This window comes from Nerophis lumbriciformis, linkage group LG32, assembly GCF_033978685.3.
Source record: "Nerophis lumbriciformis linkage group LG32, RoL_Nlum_v2.1, whole genome shotgun sequence".
NCBI lineage: Eukaryota > Metazoa > Chordata > Actinopteri > Syngnathiformes > Syngnathidae > Nerophis > Nerophis lumbriciformis.
The window spans coordinates 29723608-29748935 of NC_084579.2; the positions used below are offsets into that span (position 1 = coordinate 29723608).

The window sequence follows — 25328 nt, forward strand, 5'->3', positions numbered from 1 at the left end:
CCAAACAAGAATGACAAACACATTTCAGGAGAACATCCGCACCGTAACACAACATAAACACAACAGAACAAATACCCAGAATCCCTTGCAGCTACAATATACACCCTCCCCCAGATGCTGCCCATACCTATGCTCCTTCAAAGGTTGTGCTACTGGCTGCAAAGCATTGCACTTTCAAATACAACAATGAGTAGAGGAATGTTATATGTGTGTATAAGTGTAAATAAATGAACACTGAAATTTCAGTGTTCATTTATTTACACATAAATCAACACTGAAATTCAAGTATTTATTTTATATATATATATATATATATAGTAAAATAAATATATATATATATTGCTAGAATTCACTGAAAGTCAAGTATTTATTTTATTTATATATATATATATATATATATATATATATATAGAAAAGAAATACTTGAATGTCAGTGAATTATAGCTACGAATATACTCCTTAATCCCCCCCCCCCCCCACTATGACTGTATCAATCAATCAATCAATCAATCAAAGTTCATTTGAATAGCCCTAAATCACAAGTGCCTCGAAGGTCTGCACAAACCACAATGACATCCCCTGATCTGAACCCACATACGGGCAAAGGAAAAACTCCAAAAGCCCAACATGGCAAAAAGAAGAAACCTTAGGAAGGGGCCGCAGATGTGGGGATCCCCCTCCTGGGTGACGGGCTGCAATGGATGCCAAGTCGGTACAGTTATTGAATTATTCCTGATAATTTTGAGTCCAGTCCATTGGGGGCAAGCAGAGAGGGTAGGGGGTCTTCTTCCATATCATAGAGGAATGGTCCACACCGGGTCACGACTTAGAACAGCTGGCGTCGCTTCCAGACTGGTACCTCTCTCGGGATTGTCCGTGGCCACCTGGTAACCTCTCCATGCAGGAAAGGGGGTCAACAAAGTGTAGTGTACTTCTTATTAGAGATGTCCGATAATGGCTTTTTTGCTGATATCCGATATTCCGATATTGTCCAACTCTTAATTACCGATTCCGATATCAACCAATACCGATGCATACAGTCGTGGAATTAACACATTATTATGCCTAATTTTGTTGTGATGCCCCGCTGGATGCATTAAACAATGTAACAAGGTTTTCCAAAATAAATCAACTCAAGTTATGGAAAAAAATGCCAACATGGCACTGCCATATTTATTATTGAAGTCACAAAATGCATTTTTTTTTTTTAACATGCCTCAAAACAGCAGCTTGGAATTTGGGACATGCTCTCCCTGAGAGAGCATGAGGAGGTTGAGGTGGGCGGGCTTGGGGGGAGGGGGGGGTTGAGGTGAGGGGGGAGGTAGGGGTTAGCGGGGGTGTATATTGTAGCGTCCCGGAAGAGTTAGTGCTGCAAGGGGTTCTGGGTATTTGTTCTGTTGTGTTTATGTTGTGTTAGGGTGCAGATGTTCTTCTGAAATGTGTTTGTTATTCTTGTTTGGTGTGGGTTCACAGTGTGGTGCATATTTGTTACAGTGTGAAAGTTGTTTATACGGCCACCCTCAGTGTGACCTGTATGGCTGTTGACCAAGTATGCTTGCATTCACTTGTGTGTGTGAAAAGCCGTAGATATTATGTGATTGGGCCGGCACGCAAAGGCAGTGCCTTTAAGGTTTATTGGCGCTCTGTACGAGAGATGTCCGATAAATGCGTTAAAATGTAATATCGGAAATTATCGGTATCGTTTTTTTTTATTATCGGTATCGGGTTTTTTTTTTTTTTTTTTTTATTAAATCAACATAAAAAACACAAGATACACTTACAATTTGTGCACCAACCCAAAAAATCTTCCTCCCCCATTTACACTAATTCACACAAAAGGGTTGTTTCTTTCTGTTATTAATATGCTGGTTTCTACATTATATATCAATATATATCAATACAGTCTGCAAGGGATACAGTCCGTAAGCACACATGATTGTGCGTGCTGCTGGTCCACTAATAGTACTAACCTTTAACAGTTAATTTTACTCATTTTCATTAATTACTAGTTTCTATGTAACTGTTTTTATATTGTTTTACATTCTTTTTTATTCAAGAAAATGTTTTTAATTTATTTATCTTATTTTTTTTATTATTTTTTTTTTTTTTAAGTACCTTATCTTCACCATTCCTGGTTGTCCAAATTAGGCATAATAATGTGTTAATTCCACGACTGTATATATCGGTTGATATCGGTATCAGTTGATATCAGTATCGGTAATTAAAGAGTTGGACAATATCGGAATATTGGATATCGGCAAAAAGCCATTATCGGACATCCCTACTCTGTACTTCTCCCTACGTCCGTGTACCACTCCGTACAGCGGCATTTTAAAAAGTAATACATTTTACTTTTTGAAACCGATACCGATAATTTCCGATATTAAATTTTAAAGCATTTATCGGCCGATAATATTGGCAGCCCGATATTATCGGACATCTCTACTTCTTATTGTTCAAATTAACTCTTCATTTCAGTCCCCTACAAACCAAAATACCCACTGAAGTCTCGTGTAAGTGCCAGGTCAAAAATATTTGCATTCACAGCTGTGGCTGTAGGCAACTTCCCGGTGTAGTTTGTATTGCTTCCACAAGATGACAGCAGCTGCGTTTGAAATATTATGAATACTCAGCATTGAAAATGCAGCTGTTGGTGTGAACTCATACCTGTGTACATTGACCTCATCTTACTGCTATGACAACATTGGTTCTGTTGCTGAAATGTTGTGCAATGTATTTGGGACCATGTGGTCAAAGAGAACTGTTTCCACTCTCTTATGCACTCAAAATTAATATTAAAATTAAAGTGTTTATATACCAAAACTGCAAAAAAAACATAACGACATGAATGTATGAAAATTGGAAAGACAAGTGTATGTTGTGCAACACAGCCATAACAGAACCAATGTTGTAATAGCGTTAAAGAGCAAACATTGATTGATTGATTAATTGAAACTTTTATTAGTAGATTGCACCGTACAGTACATATTCCGTACAATTGACCACTAAATGGTAACACCCAAATAAGTTTTTCAACTTGTTTAAGTCGGGGTCCAAGTAAATCAATACATATAGGGATGTCCGATAATGGCTTTTTGCCGATACCCAATATTCCGATATTGTCCAACTCTTTAATTACCGATACCGATATCAACCAATATATACAGTCGTGGACTTAACACATTATTATGCCTAATTTGGACAACCAGGTATGGTGAAGATAAGGTACTTTTTTTTAAAATTAATAAAATGAGATAAATAAATCAAAAAAAAATTCTTGAATAAAAAATAAAGTAAAACAATATAAAAACAGTTACATAGAAACTAGTAATTAATGAAAATGAGTAAAATTAACTGTTAAAGGTTAGTACTATTAGTGGAGCAGCAGCACGCACAATCATGTGTGCTTACGGACTGTATCCCTTGCAGACTGTATTGATATATATTGATATATAATGTAGGAACCAGAATATTAATAACAGAAAGAAACAACCCTTTTGTGTGAATGAGTGTGAATGGGGGAGGGAGGTTTTTTGGGTTGGTGCACTAATTGTAAGTGTATATTGTGTTTTTCATGTTGATTTAATAATTTAAAAAAAAAAGTAAAAAAAAATCGATACCGATAATAAAAAAAACGATACCGATAATTTCCGATATTACATTTTAACGCATTTATCGGCCATCTCTAAATACATGGTAGCCAAACAGCCAACAATATTAACACTGATAAGTTTAGGTGTAACAAGCTTTGGTTTCACGCTAACGACCGAGTAGCAACACATTTTTAATTGCATCCAGGGGTAGATAAAGCAGATGATGACCACTCATGATACTTCAAATGCAGCTACTGCCCTCCTGTGGACTTACTAAAAACTATATCAGGGGGTTGTCTGCAGCCATAGCTGTGAATGCCTTTGGGAGCATTTAAAGGATGTGCTAAAGCACATGTGTCAAACTCAAGGCCCGGGGGCCAAATCTGGCCCGCCACATTATTTTATGTGGCCCGCAAAAGCCTGGAAATAATATGCGTTAATAAAATGCTTAATCTTTTCTTACAAAATACATTTGTTCTTTCCCTTTTGACATTAAAAATCATGTACTGCATGCAATTGCATATCTTTTAAAATTCAATATTATCAAAATCATAATATATTATCTTATCGTGTATCTCAAAAATATTTTTTGTTCAAATAAAGATAAATACACTACTTAAATATCTGCTTGACAAATTATCAATCAAATTGTAGACTGTAAAATTGACAATAGATTTTACGGTTAAAGTTTTTTTTTACCGTAAAATCAACTTTGGTACTGTTTTTTTTTTCATATACAGTAAGACACTACAACAGAAAATAAAAACAACATTAAAACAACAAGATTTTATGTTAAAAAAAAAAAAAAAAAAAGGCATCTCTGTTGCTTGAATTGTACTGCTAAAAACAGTGGTATAGTTTCTCCATTTATTCAATTTTTTGTATGCTGTAAAAAACCAACTGCTTTTACTGTAAAATTCTGGTGACTAAGCTGCCAGTTTTTAAAGTAACATTTAAATATTTTTTTAGCGGCTTATATAAAAAAATATATTGTTAATGTATTATATATATATATATATATATATATATACACACATGTATATTCAAATCCCCTGACGAGCAGGGAAACCTGCGAAACAGGCTTGTAGGGATGATACAGCCTCTTGTGGGGTTTTTTTACCTAACGTACATGTATATTCATATATTACCGTATTTTTCGGAGTATAAGTCGCACCAGAGTATAAGTCACACCTGCCGAAAATGCATAGTAAAAAAGGAAAAAAACATATATAAGTCGCACTGGAGCCCGGCCAAACTATGAAAAAAACTGCGACTTATAGTCCGAAAAATACGGTACTCATCATTAAAAGTGGCCCTCTTAGGGCAACCATAACTGCAATGTGGCCCTCGATGAAAACAAGTTTGACACCCATGCGCTAAAGTGTCTTTTTCTGCATTCCAGTCGTCCAACACATCAAGAGACACAACATCGTGCTGAAGCGGGAGCTCGGTGAAGGTGCGTTCGGCAAGGTCTTTCTAGCTGAGTGCTACAACTTGACACCTGACTACGAGAAGATCCATGTGGCCGTGAAGGTACCGGAAGCAGCTCTCTCCTCCAATTATTGACGACTGATCAATGCACATGTCAGTCGGTGAGCGAGCCCTATTGATTCCTGCGTGGCAGACGCTGAAGGAGGCCAGCGAGAGCGGGCGAGCAGACTTCTACCGAGAGGCGGAGCTGCTCACCAACCTGCAGCACGAGCACATCGTCACCTTCTATGGCGTGTGTGTGGAGAGCGACCCTCTCATCATGGTCTTTGAATACATGAAACATGGCGACCTCAACAAGTTCCTCAGGTATACGTCCGGGCTGCACTCGTGCACGTTAAAGAGACAGGGGGGAAATAATTCTGGATAGGATAGAGGCTGCAGGTAAGGGTCAGTGAACACAACACATGATATTAGGGATGTTCGATAATGGCTTTTTGCCGATATTCGGATATTGTCCTACTCTTTAATTACCGATACCGATATCAACCGATACCGATATCAACAGATATATGCAGTCGTGGAATTAACACATTATTATGTCTAATTTGGACAACCAGGTATGGTGAAGATAAGGTACTTTTAAAAAAAATTAATAAAATAAGATAAATAAATTAAAAACATTTTCTTGAATAAAAAAGAAAGTAAAACAATATAAAAACAGTTACATAGAAACTAGTAATTAATGAAAATGAGTCAAATGAAGTGTTAAAGGTTAGTACTATTAGTGGACCAGCAGCACGTACAATCATGTGTGCTTACGGACTGTATCCTTGCAGACTGTATTGATATATATTGATATATAATGTAGGAACCAGAATATTAATAACAGAAAGAAACAACCCTTTTGTGTGAATGAATAGGTTAGGGAGGTTTTTTGGGTTGGTGCACTAATTGTAAGTGTATCTTGTGTTTTTTATGTTGATTTAATTAAAAAAACAAAACGATACCGATAATAAAAAAACAATACCGATAATTTCCGATATTACATTTTAACGCATTTATCGGCTGATATCGGCAGGCCGATATTAATGGACATCCCTACATGATATCATGCGTCATTGCACTTTTTGTTGTAACAATGTATTTAAAAATTCTAATGGAGGTTTTCTGACACTGACCACGTAAACATAAATATAAATGAACGATAAAATATACAATTGAATTTTTAATGTAATTTTTGGTTTAAAGCGTAACAGAAGAAAAACAATCACATTATTTTAATATTTTTGCTGTGATCAAATAAATTATGTTTGTGAAAGGTATAAAATAAATGTTTAAAAGAATAAATAAATAGTTGTCTGAATAATAATAGTACATATGTTGGCGATGTTTTACTGATCTTATTAGCAACAAAATACATCAATAAATGTTAAAATACACCTTTGTATTTTTTTATGGCATTTTTGAAAATTAAAAATGTAACACATTTTAAATTTGGAAATGATAATGGTATACAGTATGTTCATATATACAGTACAGGCCAAAAGTTTGGACACACCTTCTCATTCAATGTGTTTTCTTTATTTTCATGACTATTTACATTGTAGATTGTCACTGAAGGCATCAAAGCTTTGAATGAACACATGTGGAGTTATGTACTTAACGAAAAAAGGTGAAATAACTGAAAACATGTTTTATATTCTAGTTCCTTCAAAATATCCGCCCTTTGCTCTGATTACTTTTTCGCACACTCTTGGCATTCTCTCGATGAGCTTCATGAGGTAGTCACCTGAAATGGTTTTCACTTCACAGGTGTCATAGTCTTGATGCCTTCAGTGACAATCTACAATGTAAATTGTCTTGAAAATAAAGAAAAGGCATTGAAATAAGAAGGTGTGTCCAAACATTGCATATATATATATATAATGTATATATATATATATATATATATATATATATATATATATATATATATATATATATATATATATATATATATATATAAAATATTTAAACAATACTAATAATAAGAGGAGGAATAAAAACACACATTTGGGAGATTTTTACTGTTTTCATGCCATCAAAAATAAATAAATCAATAAATGGTGAACTACACACATTTTCCCACATTCTAAATACATTTAGAATTTTTGCGTCACCTTTTTAAGCAATACAGAATATTATATTTTTCCTTTTTTTTTTTGTTGCCATTTTTTCCATTAAATTCCTCATACGCCAGTTTCTCTCAATTATCAATTGTCAAGTTCTCCTTCACGGACAGAATTTTGCTGCAGCTCCCCTGCATTGAATTACTATTGACAACTTGACCATGTTTGTTTATATATCAGTACAACACACTGTAAGTTACATTCTTGTATATGCCGCTGACCACTTCTTTTTTCTTTCCATTCTCGCCATCTCTTCGACTCTGTTAGCGCTGTACACATGTGTTGCTGTGTACTTTCTACTTCTACCGGGTAGAACCAGGAGAGAGCCTGTTGATTAGATTGAGCACTGCTGCCACCTAGCTGCAGTCTTGTGTATCGTCCTAACATGAATATTCGAGTGTAGACGCAAATAATGAAAATCTCCCCTGCGTCTTGCCACCCACCAGGGGGTCCCGACCCACTATTTTTTTTGAACATGTTAAATTTTATTCATAATATTATTTGTTGTTATTTTTCCAATACTTTCTGTTTTTGGTCATTATGATTTCATTCTTTCATTACTTTTTTACATCTACAATATTCATGTTTGTATTTGAGTTTTGATTACCTGTTTAAATCTAAATTTTAAAAATTATTTAAAAAATAATGATATAATAATAATAATAATAATGTTGTTGATTATTGCTTTCTCTCTTTTTTAATTGTATTTTTTTGGCAGTTTCTCTTGACTATATTTACAATTCCTACATTAGTATTATTAATAGTGATAATAACATTATTATTATGATATTATTAACATTCTTACTTATAGTATTAATAATAATATAATTACTATGATTTATTATATTCATTAATCCATATATAGTTAATGTATATAATTAAATAATAATATTATTGATTTTCCAAATATTTACCAAAAATAACGTAGTTGTTGTGAATAAAGAGAAACCGAAAAAAAAAAAAATTGCAAAAGAAAGCAATAATTAACAAGAACAATATTATTATTAATGATTATTTTGTTATGTATGTATTTTTTTCTTTTTTCGGCATGATTCATATTTTCTTTTCTTAACTGGATCTGACCAATCTAAGTCTATGAGCAAGAACTGATGAAGCTTACTTGGATGAATGAGAACATCCATAGACATGACAAATGTTGTTATATTATTCCTAATAGTTGTTGCTGTTTATGAATCAGTCGATGGATTGACCGTTGACTTGGTGTTGTTTTTGCATGCAGGTCCCACGGGCCCGACGCGGTTCTTATGGCCGACGGTCAACACAGCATCCTGGTGGAGCTGACCCAGTCCCAAATGCTGCACATCGCCCAGCAGATTGCGGCCGGCATGGTCTACTTGGCCTCTCAGCACTTTGTGCACAGAGACTTGGCCACCAGGAACTGCCTGGTCGGGGAGAACCTGCTGGTCAAGATTGGAGATTTCGGCATGTCCAGAGACGTCTACAGCACAGACTACTACAGAGTGAGTCCATTGGGAGCCTTTTTTCATTTAAAAGATGATTTGTATTCTCCCAGAAATGACTATTCTAACTGTCTGTTTTAACACCATTTAAATGTAAATTCTATCATCTGCATACATTTATAGTCTCTATGGTAATAAGGGCCAACGGTGCAAAAATGCAGCTTATTCTTTCCCAGAGTGTGAGTTAATTCTTCTTTTATTAGAATGACTTCATCGTGGAGGCGAGGCATGCGTCAAAAGAGACGTTTATTATCCTCAACTGTAATGCCATGAGGGGATTACACTTTCTTTATTCCAGCACCTAATGCTACTACTAGAGTACCACAGTTAAGTATATAGGCCACAATTTCAAGAGACTGTTATGGGCGCCTCATTCCCAGATGCAGTGCCACGGCGCCCTCTGCTGTTCATTGTTCATGGTTGCAGCGTAGGAATAAAAATATACAATTTCTGAATTGAAATGAACGTGTATAATTTATAATAATAGTTTGAACAGTTAATCAAGTAATCCGAATTATTCATATATAATAATAAATTGTAAACATTCCAGTCACTCAAATTCCCATAATTTTATTAGGTTCAATAAATATACACATTTAAATTATACATGAATAAATATGATCATATGTCCATTTGAATTAAATTGACATGTTAAATATAGATAACAAATTGTTTTTCCGGCAGTGTCACTCATACATTTTTTGTTGCTTTAGTTCCAAGTATAAATAAGAAATATAAATAGAACATACATGATGGTAATAAATATTTAAGGTTTCGATTGACATTAATAATCAATTATTTAATTAATTGTTTTTGCAAAGAGGTGCACTATCTTGATTGCACCTGAGTCAGTCAGGGCTTAATGTCTTCTTGCCAAAACTATGATATTTTTAAAATTATGATATGTTTTCAAATTATTTATTAAATTGTTTTTAAATCAGTCTAATATTTAATACATTTCCTCATTAATCAATTTCATGTCTGATACGTTTCTATTAATTCGGTTAAGTATATGTACGCATATAGATTATAAATGAACAAATATGACTTAGACTCAGACTTCCTTTTATTGTCATTCAAATTTTAACTTTACAGTACAGATAAGAACGAAATTTTGTTGCATTAGCTCAAGGTAGTGCAGGATAAAAGAGCAATAAGGTGCAGATATAAATATATAATATAAATATGATCATAGTAAAAAGTAATACGATTTCTTGATTTGAATTGACATCTTCAATCAAGTTGAAATATTATTTTTGGCTTATGCAAAGTGAAAGAGTACATTGTACAGCTAAAAGTATTGAGACACAGTCACACACCTTAATCAGTCAATTAATCAATCATGTGCCAAACATTTGATAAATATTAAAGTCAATGAAATAACTAACATGTGATTAATGTAATAATTGTTTTAATAAAGTGGAATAATGTTTTAAAGTATTTCTGTTTAAAACATGAAATTATATCTTGAATAATTACATTTTTTCTTAAATGCAGTGTCACTCATATTCTCACATTTTCTGTATTAGTTCCAGGCATAATTAAGAAATATGAATAAAAATATATATATGATGGTAATAAGTATTTAGGGTCTTAATTTGCATGTTTATTTATTTAATAAGTTATTAAATCCATTGTTTTTGGCTCATGTAAAGAGAGAAAGTACACTATATGGATTGGACCTGGAGTATTCTCTTCTAGCTAGAATTAAAATAATTTTAATGTCAATGATATAAAACATCATAAAATGTTTAATTACTTATTAAATAGTTGTTTAATTAGTCTAGTATAATTCATGTATTTTCTCTCATTAATTGATGCCATGTCTGATACTCTCGTCATTTTCAACAGTTTTGGTTAAATATATATACAAATATAAATAACATAAAAATATAATTGATCATAATAAGAAATAATACATTTTTTTAATTGAATTGAAATGTTCAAGTTAGTTAATCGATTGTTTTTGGTTTACCCAAAATGAAGGAGTACACTATAGTGCTAAACGTATTGGGACACACCTTCATCAATTCGCTAATCAGGAGTAGCTTTTAAATGATAAATAACTAAAATGTGATTACATTTATTTGTTTTAATTAAGTGGGACAATATATTAAAGTATGTATGTTAGGTAAAAAATGTTTTAAATAATCCATCCATCCATCCATTTCCTACCGCTTATTCCCTTCGGGGTCGCGGGGGGCGCTGGAGCCTATCTCAGCTACAATCGGGCGGAAGGTACCGGTAGTTGATTTATTTATGTACTTGTAATTAGAATAGTATTATTCACTACAATTGTTGAGTTAGATATAAAATATATATATACATCATCGTTTTTGTTTTCATCCAGTGTCACTCACATCATGGCATTTTTTGTTATAATTCAAGGTATAAATAGGAAATATAAGTACAAAGTAAATATATTGGTAATTAATTGCCATGTTATTTAATCCAGTGGTCTGTGGACCGATTAGTATCGGCCGCACAAGAAATGTAAAAAAATAAATAAAAAAATAAAAAAAATAAAATAAAAAAACATGTTTTATTTTTTATTAAATCAACATAAAAAAACACAATATATACATTATATATCAATATAGATCAATACAGTCTGCAGGGATACAGTCCGTAAGCACACATGATTGTATTTCTTTATGACAAAAAAAAAAAAAAAAAAAAATACCATTCACCCCCCCAACCCCCCACCCCCCCGGTCCGTGGGACAAATTTTCAAATTTTCAAGCGTTGACCGGTCCGCAGCTACAAAAAGGTTGGGGACCACTGATTTAATCAATCAATTAGTTAATCCATTGTTTTTCATTCATGCAAAGTGAAAAAGTACAATATATTAATTGCACCACTTAAAGGTGTCATATGTAGTAATGTGGCCAGAAATGGTACTGCAATCACGGTCAAAATTCTGTAGTCCCCTCCGACTCTCCGTGACTGAGGTTGCCAGATACGCAGCCGAATCCGAATCCTACTCCAAGGAACTTCAAATGGCAATCGACGAGTAGGTTTCTCTTGTTTATGCTTATTGCAAGATGGTTTACTAAGTAATTATGCCACATTTTATGCTTCTTGCAAGATGGTTTACTAAGTAATTATGCCACATTTTACTGATGTCGATTAGCCAAATGTATTTGTAAAGTTACGCAGCAATATTTTCCTCGGGAGTCGGGACAGATTGTTGCCATTACTTTGCTAAAATGTCTAGTTTGACCGCACGGACCACCATCGAAATAATTATATATATATTAATATATAATATGTTATGTATCGCATAGGCCTACTTTAATGGCAAGCCGAGGCCAACAGTAAAATGACCGCCACATTTCGTTCAGCATAACTCCACGTTGCATCCAACCTGACGCACTACATTCTCTTCCATGTACGCACATCACCATCTTTCAGTGCAGAGTGTGATTCTATCAGCCAACCCACGTCACGCAAAAACCACGTTACGCATAAATCATGTAGCCTACTACCATGTCATTGCACAAAGTAGAACATCATTACATGTAATGCATTATATTGTGCCAAGCAAATACCACCCCATATGTGTTTGATGCACATACAGTACCAGAAACCGCAAATAGCCGTGCTAATGTTGGAAGGCATTTCCTCGGCGTATCAGCATATTGAGAAGGAAATAGGCACTGACACTACCCATATCCACATAGCTTTTATTTGTGCAATATTTATTTTGCCCTGACAGCTGGATGACATAGCATGTTAAGCAGTGATGGTGCTTCGCTCTTAAGCATTCGTTGCACGAACATACGAGCTTTGTTAGACAAGGTCATAGACTGTATTGGACAATATAGTTTACATACGAAATGTCAATTTCCATTTATTACAAGTAATAAGAAAACGAGAAAACCTTACCTACCTATCAATCGTCTCCATCTTTCAAAGGCATCCCTGATACAAATCCTTGTTTTGTTCTTGGCTTTGTCATGAATAAGCTGAGAATCGTAACGAAGCCTTTTAGATTTACTAAGGTATTTATTATTTTTATTCTTATTATTTACTTATTTTATTTTATTTTTTATTTTCTTATTATTTTTTAAATCTTATTATTTATTTGTGTGTGGCGTCGCGCGGGTCTCACTTCCTGTTGGGTGGAGTCCGTGCCTGTGTGGCCCGACCTTGCGCTGTGGGGTCTCTGTTGGTGACTTGATGTGGTGGCGGTGCGGCCGCCATGTCTGGTCTGGATGCTGTGTCTCGGTTGTTTGGGCGGTGGTGTGTTTGTGCGGGTTTGGGCTGGGGTGGTGGGGTCTTTTGGTGGGGGGGGTGTTGGTGTCTCTTGTTTGCGTGTTGGCGTTTGGGCTGACTGGCGGGCTGGCGCTGGCTGGTCTCCGTGATCCTGTTGGCGTGTGGTTGCCGGTCGCAGTTTTTTTTTATTTGCTTTGATTTGATTGGGTGGTACTGGCTGTCTGGGGGTATTGCAGCTGCTGTTTCTGCTGCCGTTTGTTTGTGGTGTGGGCGCCCGTGGCTGCTGGGTCTGGTGCAGGGGGGTGGCTGATGTTGTGACTGGTGGCAGCGAGCACGCGTGGTGGTTGTCGGGGCTAACGAACTGTGTATATGTATGTATATGTGTGTGTATGTGTATGTATGTATATATACAGTATATGTGTAAGTGTATGTATATGTATGCTCTGGGCCTGCCTGTCAGGTGGGGGTCGGCGCCTCAGGCTACGGCATCCGGACTGCGTGTCTGGAGCTCCCGGGTCCCACCGTCCAACCCTTCCGGGTGCCCGTCTTGGTTGGGGCCTGCTGGGTCTAGTCCCTGCGTCTATTATGGTAGCTTGGTGCTGCAAGGTATTCCGAGGTGCTGCGAGTAGGCCAGTTGCTGGGGTAGTGACCTTGTGTGTCAGTATGTCTGTGATCTTCTTTTAATTATTTTTTTTAATTAATTAATTTATTTTTTAATATATTTTATTAATATTATTATTATTATTTTTTTTTTTTCCCCTCCATCAGGGGGGGTACTCGGCGGGGCGGTTGCTGGTTGTTCCATCTCTATCGTTGGGGTCCCTGCGGGTGGGGTGGGTGGTTCCCGTGGCCCCGTGCTGGGTTGTCCTGCGGCGGCCGACTTGGGTGGGGTGGCCGGGGACTGGCCTCGCCAGCTCTCCGGGGGTGGGGGGTGGGCTCGTGGGGGCCCGGTTGCTGGTGGGGCAGGGGCGGTCTTCCCGTCTGGTTGTGGGGAGTCTCTGGGCCACCCCGGCGGGGCGTCCCGCCTTTCTGCCCGTGTGGGGTGTGGTTTCTCACTGGCTTGGGGTCTAGCTGTCCCCTGCTTTTCTTGTGCCTTGTCCTCTGCCAGGTGCGTCTGTCTGCGGCCTGTTGCTGACCCTTGTGGACGGCGCGGTGGGGCGGGCTCTGAGGTTCCTGTCGCTGGCTGCGTGGGGGCGGTGGTCCCTGGTTCCCTGGGCACCACACCTACTGTTTGTGGGTTGGGCTCTCGGAGAGGCTGGGGCCGTACTCTGGCTCCCACGTACACTGGGAGTCAAATATATTGTACATACAAAGTCACATATACTCACATACATACATACATAGGTATCTACGCTCCCACATACATACACAAATACAATACATATTTACATACTCAAAGTTCGTACATCCACACGCACATTCATTATACAAACATACATATACACATACTGTACATATACATTCACTGTACAAACACATATACACATACTGTACATATACATTCACTGTACAAACACATATACACATTCTGTACATATACATTCATTGTACAAACACATATACACATTCTGTACATATACAAGTACATATACATACATACACTCATGCACATAATCACGTTTCATCAAACATATATTAACGATGTTGCCCTAGGGTAAACTGGGTATAACACATGGCACACTGACAAAGCTTAACCTATTGTTACTATAACAAGCTACAAGGTAATGTAGGTTGCTTCTCTTTCTTCCCCTCCATTTTTCTGCATTCTTTCGTATCTCAAGTTATCATTACGTATATGTATTGTTGCATTTGAACAACTGTATTGTTGATAAAAGAGGTAAATTATTGGTATTGTTCATTATCAATAGCGCTATTTCTATTGATATTTGTATTGATCCATTTGTAGTGTAATAATGCTCATTGTCATTTCTGTATTATTTTTTATTTTCTTTAACTGCTTATTTTCTATCACTTTTACCATCATATTTGTACATGTCATATTTGCTGATGTTGCTCTATTGTTGTTGTTTGCTGTTGTTGTTTTTGTCTCTCTGTCTAATCCCCCTCTTGTCCCCACAATTTCCCCCTCTGTCTTCTTTTTATTCTCTTTCTATCCCCTCCTGCTCCGGCCCGGCTGCACCAAATGATAATATAAATACATTTAATAAAGTCAAATACAAATAAGGCAACAAGAGAAGTATCCTACACTTCTCTTTTGTAAAGTAAATCTGAACAGCCGATATGGGCATCAACATCAACTATATGATTTGCCTGAGAAGGACAAAAGAAAAAAAAAAAAGAAAAAGATTTACTAAGGTCTGACATGTTTAGTATCTTTACCAGTGGCAGTAGCCAGACGAAGGTGGCGGTGCGTAACTGGAAACCTGCATATGACACACTCACAGACTTTCTCATTGGTCAAACGGTGGAGGGCGGGGCATCAAAATGAAAACAATAACAAGATATCGGGGCTGTAAATCTAATTTTGAAGTGAGCATATCCCGGCTGAACTACTGTTATCAGTTATAGAGGTATTTGAAAAGAACATGATGTATTAATGCTTTTTGACGTATCAGAACCATTTAATGATGACTTGACATGAAAGTATTACATATGGCACCTTTAATAGATGAATGAGTCAATCAGGAGTCTATTTCTCTATGTCAAATTAACTTAATATTAAAGTCAATTATATAAAATATAAAACATTTAAAATTATTTTAAAAGTTTTTTTTAAATTAGTTTAATATGTTTATTTACATGCTCATTAATTGATTTCCTGTCTGATACGCCTGTAATTTTCTATTACTTGGCATCAGTTTTGGTTTAATATATTCACTGTACACAAATATAAATTATAGGTACATCAATAAAATCATAATTAGAAATAGTAAGATGTCTTAAATTGAATTGACACGTTCAAATTTGTTATTGGCTTACGCAAAGTGAATGAGTACTCTGTAGAGCTAAAATAATTGAGAACCACCCTAATCAGTCAATTAATCATTTACATTTTCTTGTGCTGAAATTTAATAAAAACCAAATTCCATTTTTATAAAGTGGAATAATGTATTAATGTATATCTGTTAGTTAATTACAGGGTGAAATGCAATTTTAATTTAAAAAAACAACTATTTGATGTATTTATTTATTTGTAATTAGAAAATTATTATTGAATGCTATTGTTCAGTTAGATTTTTTTAAATGTTGTAGTTGTCGTTTTTGTTTTTGTGAAGTGCCACTCATATTCTCGCAATTATTATTTTTTTAATTTTAGTTCCAAGCATAAATAAGAAAGACGTTTATTTAATTGATCAATTATTTAATCCATTGTTTTTTTTCTAGCTCACGCAAAGCGAAAAAGTATACTACAGTACTGATTACACCTCCCTAATGGAGGGATCAATCTCAATGAATCTCTTCTTGCCAAAATTAAATGAATAATGAAGTCAATGACCGCATACGTCTGTCAGGTTCAAACACTGATGGCATCTATTAAAACAGATGAGAAGCAAGGAATCATGCAGAGACCGAGTTAAATTTTGCTCAATTGAGGTGAGACGTTATTTGGGCTGCACTCTAGTTACAGATCCAAACTTCGCTCTAAAGTCTAGCCCACGTGCTTCCTCTATTTATTTGGGAGGTCCCTGGTTACATCACTGAAGCTGTCGCTGAGGGGAGGGGTTAATCTCGACAGCTCCAGTTAGACAAGAAATGCAAATGTATTGACACTGGTGATATCGCCTTGTCTCTGCTCCGTCTGCGTCACGGCGGTGTTCGGCCTTGGCAGTCAGTTTTTTTGTGTTCCTGGACACAGACACTGATACGAGACTGGCTTGCAATATTTTGGATTGCCAGCTTTGCACAGACATAGAAAAATACCACTTCAGCACAATTGACAATAATCATAGCAGCGTCCCTTAAGCAAAAGAGTTGTGTGATAATATATACATCATTATTCTAAGAACGTCCACATACTTTTGTCAATTTACTGTACAAGTGAATGGGGTCTAGTGTATATTCTTATTCTTATACCTGATGGCCGCGCTCGTCCGTGTATCTTTGTGCAGGTGGGCGGTCACACGATGCTACCCATCCGCTGGATGCCGCCAGAAAGCATCATGTACCGGCGCTTCACCACGGAGAGCGACGTGTGGAGTCTGGGCGTGGTCCTCTGGGAGATCTTCACCTACGGCAAGCAGCCCTGGTACCAGCTCTCCAACAATGAGGTTAGCTGTCAAATAAAGATGCATTCATACACAAGTATTTAAGTTGCGGAGTCATCAAACCAGGATGTAGCCAGCTGCTTACTAACAAACCGAAGCTTTCTAGCGTGCCGTGATTTTCTGTTTGTCCTCATGAACCAGGAACAAGCTAACAACTAGCTAGCTCCAAAACAAGCACGGAATGCCTTAATATTTTCCGCTTCTGTTACAAAAAATTGTTTTTGAGTCACGATGGAGCCATTTACTCGCTCCATAATAAAAAAATAAATAGCCCAGTCATGTTTCATGGTACTGTATTTTTCGGACGACAAGTCGCAGTTTTTTTCATAGTTTAGCCAGGGGTGCGACTTATACTCAGGAGCAGTGACGTGGGGTGAGGTTGATGGCTGGTGAGGCACTGACTTCATCACAGTCAGATTTACAAACATATGAACCCTAAAGAGTATCTTATTCACCATTTGATTGGCAGCAGTTAACGGGTTATGTTTAAAAGCTCATACCAGCATTCTTCCCTGCTTGGCACTCAGCATCAAGGGTTGGAATTGGGGGTTAAATCACCAAAAATGATTCCCGGGCGCGGCGCCGCTGCTGCCCACTGCTTCCCTCACCTCCCAGAGGGTGATCAAGGGATGGGTCAAATGCAGAGGACAAATTTCACCACACCTAGTGTGTGTGTGACAATCATTGGTACTTTAACTAAACTTTAACTTTACACATACAAACTGTAGCACACAAAAAAGCACATTTAATAAAAAAAACGTTATTATGGTTTTACCTTTACTTATAAGTGCGGGAACAGTGGTGTTCGTGTTGGACGAATTGTGAATGAATGAAATATGAATTCCGTGCTGCAGTCTGCACGTGTACCTAATGTTGTGTCCCTGCAGTCGTTCACGGCTCCTCCGGCGCGAGCATTGTTGTCTTTGCACTTTTTGGCTTCTTGTTAAGCGACTTTTTTTGGGTGGATTCGGTCTTGCACGTGGAGGGTTTGGGTGTGGGCTTTGGTTGGTGTGGCGCTACCGTCGGGAGGTGCATTCTGCGGCGGGAGGTGCATTAACCGGCACCAGAAGGCGGGATTACTGCGAGCCTCACACAGTGCGTCTTCGCAGCAGTTTTATGATTGCTCAGCACAAGAAATACTTTACACACATACAGTTGTTGACAAAATACACTGTACATTATATACCTCAGCTAACTCAACTATGGAAATGTATAATATAGTTCATATAGCAATACGGTCTCACTGCACAGCAGGCCAGCAGCTAGCCGAGTCCGCAATCCATGTTGAGGCACTGAGTGACGTGCCTCAACTGGCTGCTGAGCACCGCACCGTCTCTTCTCAGTATTTGAACGGCAAATGTGAAAATTCAACGATTTTGAATAAAAATAATCTAAAACTGGTGAAGTTAAATGGAAAATAACTTTATAGTATAATCACTGGATACATATCCATCCATCCATCCATCTTCTTCCGCTTATCCGAGGTCGGGTCGCGGGGGCAGCAGCCTAAGCAGGGAAGCCCAGACTTCCCTCTCCCCAGCCACTTCGTCCAGCTCTTCCTGTGGGACCCCGAGGCGTTCCCAGGCCAGCCGGGAGACATAGTCTTCCCAACGTGTCCTGGGTCTTCCTCGTGGCCTCCTACCGGTCGGACGTGCCCTAAACACCTCCCTAGGGAGGCGTTCGGGTGGCATCCTGACCAAATGCCCGAACCACCTCATCTGGCTCCTCTCGATGTGGAGGAGCAGCGGCTTTACTTTGAGCTCCCCCCGGATGGCAGAGCTTCTCACCCTATCTCTAAGGGAGAGCCCCGCCACCCGGTGGAGGAAACTCATTTCGGCCGCTTGTACCCGTGATCCTGTCCTTTCGGTCATAACCCAAAGCTCATGACCATAGGTGAGGATGGGAACGTAGATCGACCGGTAAATTGAGAGCTTTGCCTTCCGGCTCAGCTCCTTCTTCACCACAACGGATCGATACAGCGTCCGCATTACTGAAGACGCCGCACCGATCCGCCTGTCGATCTCACGATCCACTCTTCCCTCACTCGAGAACAAGACTCCGAGGTACTTGAACTCCTCCACTTGGGGCAAGATCTCCTCCCCAACCCGGAGATGGCACTCCACCCTTTTCCGGGCGAGAACCATGGACTCGGACTTGGAGGTGCTGATTCTCATCCCAGTCGCTTCACACTCGGCTGCGAAACGATCCAGTGAGAGCTGAAGATCCTGGCCAGATGAAGCCATCAGGACCACATCATCTGCAAAAAGCAGAGACCTAATCCTGCAGCCACCAAACCAGATCCCCTCAACGCCTTGACTGCGCCTAGAAATTCTGTCCATAAAAGTTATGAACAGAATCGGTGACAAAGGGCAGCCTTGGCGGAGTCCAACCCTCACTGGAAACGTGTCCGACTTACTGCCGGCAATGCGTACCAAGCTCTGGCACTGAGCATACAGGGAGCGGACTGCCATAATCAGACAGTCCGATACCCCATACTCTCCGAGCACTCCCCACAGGACTTCCCGAGGGACACGGTCGAATGCCTTCTCCAAGTCCACAAAACACATGTAGACTGGTTGGGCAAACTCCCATGCACCCTCAAGGACCCTGCCGAGAGTATAGAGCTGGTCCACAGTTCCACGACCAGGACGAAAACCACACTGTTCCTCCTGAATCCGAGGTTCGACTATCCGGCGTAGCCTCCTTTCCAGTACACCTGAATAGACCTTACCGGGAAGGCTGAGGAGTGTGATCCCACGATAGTTAGAGCACACACTCCGGTTCCCCTTCTTAAAGAGAGGAACCACCACCCCGGTCTGCCAATCCAGAGGTACCGCCCCCGATGTCCACACGATGCTGCAGAGTCTTGTCAACCAAGACAGCCCCACAGCATCCAGAGCCTTAAGGAACTCCGGGCGGATCTCATCTACCCCTGGGGCCTTGCCACCGAGGAGCTTTTTAACTACCTCAGCAACCTCAGCCCCAGAAATAGGAGAGCCCACCACAGACTCCCCAGGCACTGCTTCCTCATAAGAAGACGTGTTGGTGGGATTGAGGAGGTCTTCGAAGTATTCCCTCCACCGATCCACAACATCCGCAGTCGAGGTCAGCAGAACACCATCCCCGCCATACACGGTGTTGATAGTGCACTGCTTCCCCTTCCTGAGGCGGCGGATGGTGGTCCAGAATTGCTTCGAAGCCGTCCGGAAGTCGTTTTCCATGGCTTCCCCGAACTCCTCCCATGTCCGAGTTTTTGCCTCTGCGACCGCTGAAGCCGCACACCGCTTGGCCTGTCGGTACCCCTCCGCTGCCTCAGGAGTCCTATGAGCCAAAAGAACCCGATAGGACTCCTTCTTCAGCTTGACGGCATCCCTCACCGCCGGTGTCCACCAACGGGTTCTAGGATTACCGCCACGACAGGCACCAACTACCTTGCGGCCACAGCTCCAATCAGCCGCCTCGACAATAGAGGCGCGGAACATGGTCCATTCGGACTCAATGTCCAGCACCTCCCTCGTGACATGTTCAAAGTTCTTCCGGAGGTGGGAATTGAAACTCTCTCTGACAGGAGACTCTGCCAGACGTTCCCAGCAAACCCTCACAATGCGTTTGGGCCTGCCAGGTCTGTCCGGCATCCTCCCCCACCATCGCAGCCAACTCACCACCAGGTGGTGATCGGTAGAAAGCTCCGCCCCTCTCTTCACCCGAGTGTCCAAAACATGAGGCTGCAAATCCGATGATACAACTACAAAGTCGATCATGGAACTGCGGCCTAGGGTGTCCTGGTGCCAAGTGCACATATGGACACCCTTATGTTTGAACATGGTGTTCGTTATGGACAATCTGTGACGGGCACAAAAGTCCAATAACAAAACACCGCTCGGGTTCAGATCCGGGCGGCCATTCTTCCCAATCACGCCTCTCCAGGTTTCACTGTCGTTGCCAACATGAGCATTGAAGTCCCCCAGTAGCACGAGGGAATCACCAGGGGGAGCACTCTCAAGTACTCCCTCGAGTGAATCCAAAAAGGGTGGGTACTCTGAGCTGCGGTTTGGCGCGTAAGCGCAAACAACAGTCAGGACCCGTTCCCCCACCCGAAGGCGGAGGGAAGCTACCCTCTCGTCCACCGGGTTGAACTCCAACGTACAGGCTCTGAGCCGGGGGGAAACAAGAATTGCCACCCCAGCCCGTCGCCTCTCACTGCCGGCAACGCCAGAGTGGAAGAGAGTCCAGCCCCTCTCGAGAGAACTGGTTCCAGAGCCCTTGCTGTGTGTCGAAGTGAGTCCGACTATATCTAGCCGGAACTTCTCCACTTCGCGCACTAGCTCAGGCTCCTTCCCCCCCAGCGAGGTGACGTTCCACGTCCCAAGAGCTAGCTTCTGTAGCCGAGGATCGGACCGCCAAGTGCCCTGCCTTCGGCTGCCGCCCAGCTCACATCGCACCCGACCTCTATGACCCCTGCTATGGGTGGTGAGCCCATTGGAGGGGGGACCCACGTTGCCTCTTCGGGCTGTGCCCGGCCGGGCCCCATGGGGACAGGCCCGGCCACCAGGCGCTCGCCATCGTGCCCCACCTCCGGGCCTGGCTCCAGAGGGGGACCCCGGTGACCCGCGTCCGGGCGAGGGAAATCTGGGTCCTTGTTTTTTATTATTCATGGAGGTCTTCGAGCCGCTCTTTGTCTGATCCCTCACCTAGGACCAGTTTGTCTTGGGAGACCCTACCAGGGGGCATAAAGCCCCCGGACAACATAGCTCCTAAGATTATTGGGACACGCAAACTCCTCTACCACGTTAAGGTGGCAGCTCAGAGAGGAGACTGGATACATATAACAATTTAATAAATTTTTTTTCTTTTTACATTTTTTTTCTTTCCATGAGGTGGGAATTGAAATATTTTAGTAGTTCTGCGTCACATTGAAACCGTTCCCCTCATCCCTGAATGAAAAATGGTACGGTCCAGTAGTCCTACATCAACATAAACCAGGAAGAAGCTAACAACAAATGAACTGCTAATTAACTACCAAGTAGCCTGCTAACTATTAAGTACCAGCTAACTAACTAAATCTGATTTAAAAATACATAAAAATTAGAGATGAATAAATGCTTTAAAAGTTAATATCGGAAATTATCGGTATCAGTTTCAAAATTATTGGTATCGGTTTCCAATACATCCATCCATTTTCTACCGCTTATTCCCTTTGGGGTCGCGGGGGGCGCTGGAGCCTATCTCAGCTACAATCGGGCGGAAGGCGGGGTACACCCTGGACAAGTCGCCACCTCATCGCAGGGCCAACACAGATAGACAGACAACATTCACACTCACATCCACACACTAGGGCCAATTTAGTGTTGCCAATCAACTTATCCCCAGGTGCATGTTTTTGGAAGTGGGTGGAAGCCGGAGTACCCGGAGGGAACCCACGCAGTCACGGGGAGAACATGCAAACTCCACACAGAAAGATCCCGAGCCCGGGATTGAACCCAAGACTACTCAGGACCTTCGTATTGTGAGGCAGATGCACTAACCCCTCTTCCACCGTGCTGGTATCGGTTTCAAAAAGTAAAATTTATGACTTTTTAAGGGGAGAGGTACAGAGACCAATAAACCTTAAAGGCACTGCCTGTGTGCCGGCCCAATCACATAATATCTACGGCCTTTCACACACACAAGTGAATGCAAGGCATACTTGGTCAACAGCCATACAGGTCACACTGAGGGTGGCCGTATAAACAACTTTAACACTGTTACAAATATGCGCCACACTGTGAACCCACACCAAACAAGAATGACAAACACATTTCGGGAGAACATCCGCACAACAGCGTGGCTTTGTAGTAAAGGAGTGCGGGTACTAGACTGGCCTACCTGTAGTCCAAACCTATCTCCCATTGAAAATGTGTGGCAATATTAAGCCACAACGGAGACCCCGGACTGTTGAACAACTTAAGCTGTACATCAAGCAAGAATGGGAAAGAATTCCACCTGAAAGCTTCAAAAATTGGTCTCCTCAGTTCCTAAACATTTACTGAGTGTTGTTAAAAGGAAAGGCCATGTAACACAGTGGTAAAAATGCCCCTGTGCCAACTTTTTTGCAACGTGTTGCTGCCAATAAATTTTAAGATGATGATTATTTGAAAAAAACAAAAACATTTCTCAGTTCAAGCATTAAGTATATTGTCTTTGCAGTCTATTCAATTGAATGTAGGTTGGAAAATATTTGCAAATCATTGTATTCTGTTTTTCACTGGTTTTGGGTTTTGTAATTATTTGTATTTATTTATTATTTCATGCCAGAAGATTGTACCTAAAGTCGTAGCTTGAATGTGAATTTGATGATAAGGCGTGCACCTTGCAGGTGATCGAGTGCATCACGCAGGGACGTGTGCTCCAGCGGCCCCGCACCTGTCCCAAGGAGGTGTACGACCTGATGCTTGGCTGCTGGCAGAGGGAGCCTTACATGAGGCTCAACATCAAGGAGATCCACGCCATGCTCCAGAGCCTCGCTAAGGCCTCCCCCGTCTATCTGGACATACTGGGCTGAGGAGGCGCTGTACAGTACGTGTGGGTGTGTGCGTGTGTGTGTGTGCGTGCGTGCGTGTGTGTGTGTGTGTGTGTGTGTGTGTGTGTGTGTGTGTGACAGAGAGAGAAAATAGATGAGGCAGGGGGGGCGTGCGGCTGTGTACAGTGCCTGGCTGTAAATGTTTCTTGTAAATGTTAATTGTCCTCATTTCATTGAGAAAAGTCTTCAATTTGGACTCATTTTTGCTTTGCTTTAGCTTCCCTTCGGGGTGTTTACAGTCGGCCGTTTAAAAAGTCATGCGTTTGTCAACAAGGGGCGCCAAAATGCATTGTGGCTGACGCGAGACCGTCAATGACACAAATACCAAGGCATAGTCCTAATGCATATTTACCGCAAATGAACAAAAAGGATTTGACGAATTTACCGGGTTTTTTTATGTGCGTAAGAATATTTCAAGAAAATTACAAATGTTGACTCAATTAATTTCATAATTTTAAAACATATCCCACAGTGAGATTTATTGTAATATTTTAAAAATTCAAACCGTGTGCTCGAACAATACCTTTTTTCATAATAATTTTTTTAAGAATATCATTTAAATATTGTTATGTAATAAATATATTATATATATTCTACTCTGATTATATTATATCATATTTATTTCTCAGTGATATTGTCGTGTTTGTGAGAAATGTAATCCCTGATTCTATTTATTTTCATTATATAATATTTATTTATTATTATTTTATTTTATTACATTTTATTAATTATTTTTTAATCAGATCAGTGAAAGTTATTGTCATGAATATTTTACTCATTTTCAGTGAAATACTGAGTACTGACATTTGAACTGTTGACAGTTACCTGAATACATTACATTACTTTTGAGACATCTTCCAAATGTTTTATTATAATAGCATTTCATGAAAACTGTATATATTTATAACTATTTTATAGTATTTATTTTTCATTCATATTTTTCTTTCAGCTTTAAGTCTCAAAATGTAGCTCTAAATTACATGTTTATATATTACTTATGAGTTACTGTTATTCCGATTGATTTCAAATCAATCCCTAAAAGTAAAGAATATTTGGTACATTAGTTTTTATTTATAAGGCACTTATTGAAATACCTCCAAAAAGTCAACTCTTTACAAAATTGGAATACATTAGAGGACTTTTATGATTGTCCACTTTTTAAATATGACAACTATCAAAATGGTGTATAATATCTCCCCTTCTTTATATATATATATATATATATATATATAAATATATAAATATATATATACATTTTACTTATTTATAATTCAAATTTTATCCCAAAAAATGTAGATGCGTGGGTCTATTTTAAGTAATTTAACTCTAATTAAACTTAACTTAATCAAAATGTCCTCAGCAAAGTGAGATCAAATCTCATTTAAATAAAAATCATAAATAGAAAAAAAATATTTGTATTATACTGATGTTTTTTTGAATGAATTCAATCTTAATTATTAAAAATATTTAAAATGTACCAACTTAAAACATAGTTTTTATAATATACTATATAAAACCTTCCTGGGGGTACAAATATTTAAAGTATTTTAATGTTTGAGCCCCTCTTTGTACATGTCATTTATTTAATCTTGCCAGAAGTGTTTGAAATGTTGATGGGAGGCCTCCAACTAGCTGTAATTAATGTACTTAAT

The 25328-nt window shown here is 39.4% G+C and overlaps 1 protein-coding gene across 1 annotated transcript in view; it reads left to right on the top strand.

The window, feature by feature from the left end:
• ntrk2b (neurotrophic tyrosine kinase, receptor, type 2b) overlaps positions 1–24868 on the top strand; it is a 97156-nt gene extending 72288 nt beyond the window's left edge. Inside the window, exons 14-18 of the mRNA XM_061927027.1 lie at positions 4996–5126; positions 5218–5390; positions 8433–8673; positions 16962–17120; positions 23473–24868. Coding sequence (XP_061783011.1) covers positions 4996–5126; positions 5218–5390; positions 8433–8673; positions 16962–17120; positions 23473–23658 — 890 coding nt within the window. The 3' untranslated portion in view covers positions 23659–24868. The remainder of the gene's footprint in view (positions 1–4995; positions 5127–5217; positions 5391–8432; positions 8674–16961; positions 17121–23472) is intronic.
• The last annotated feature ends 460 nt before the right edge of the window (positions 24869–25328 follow it).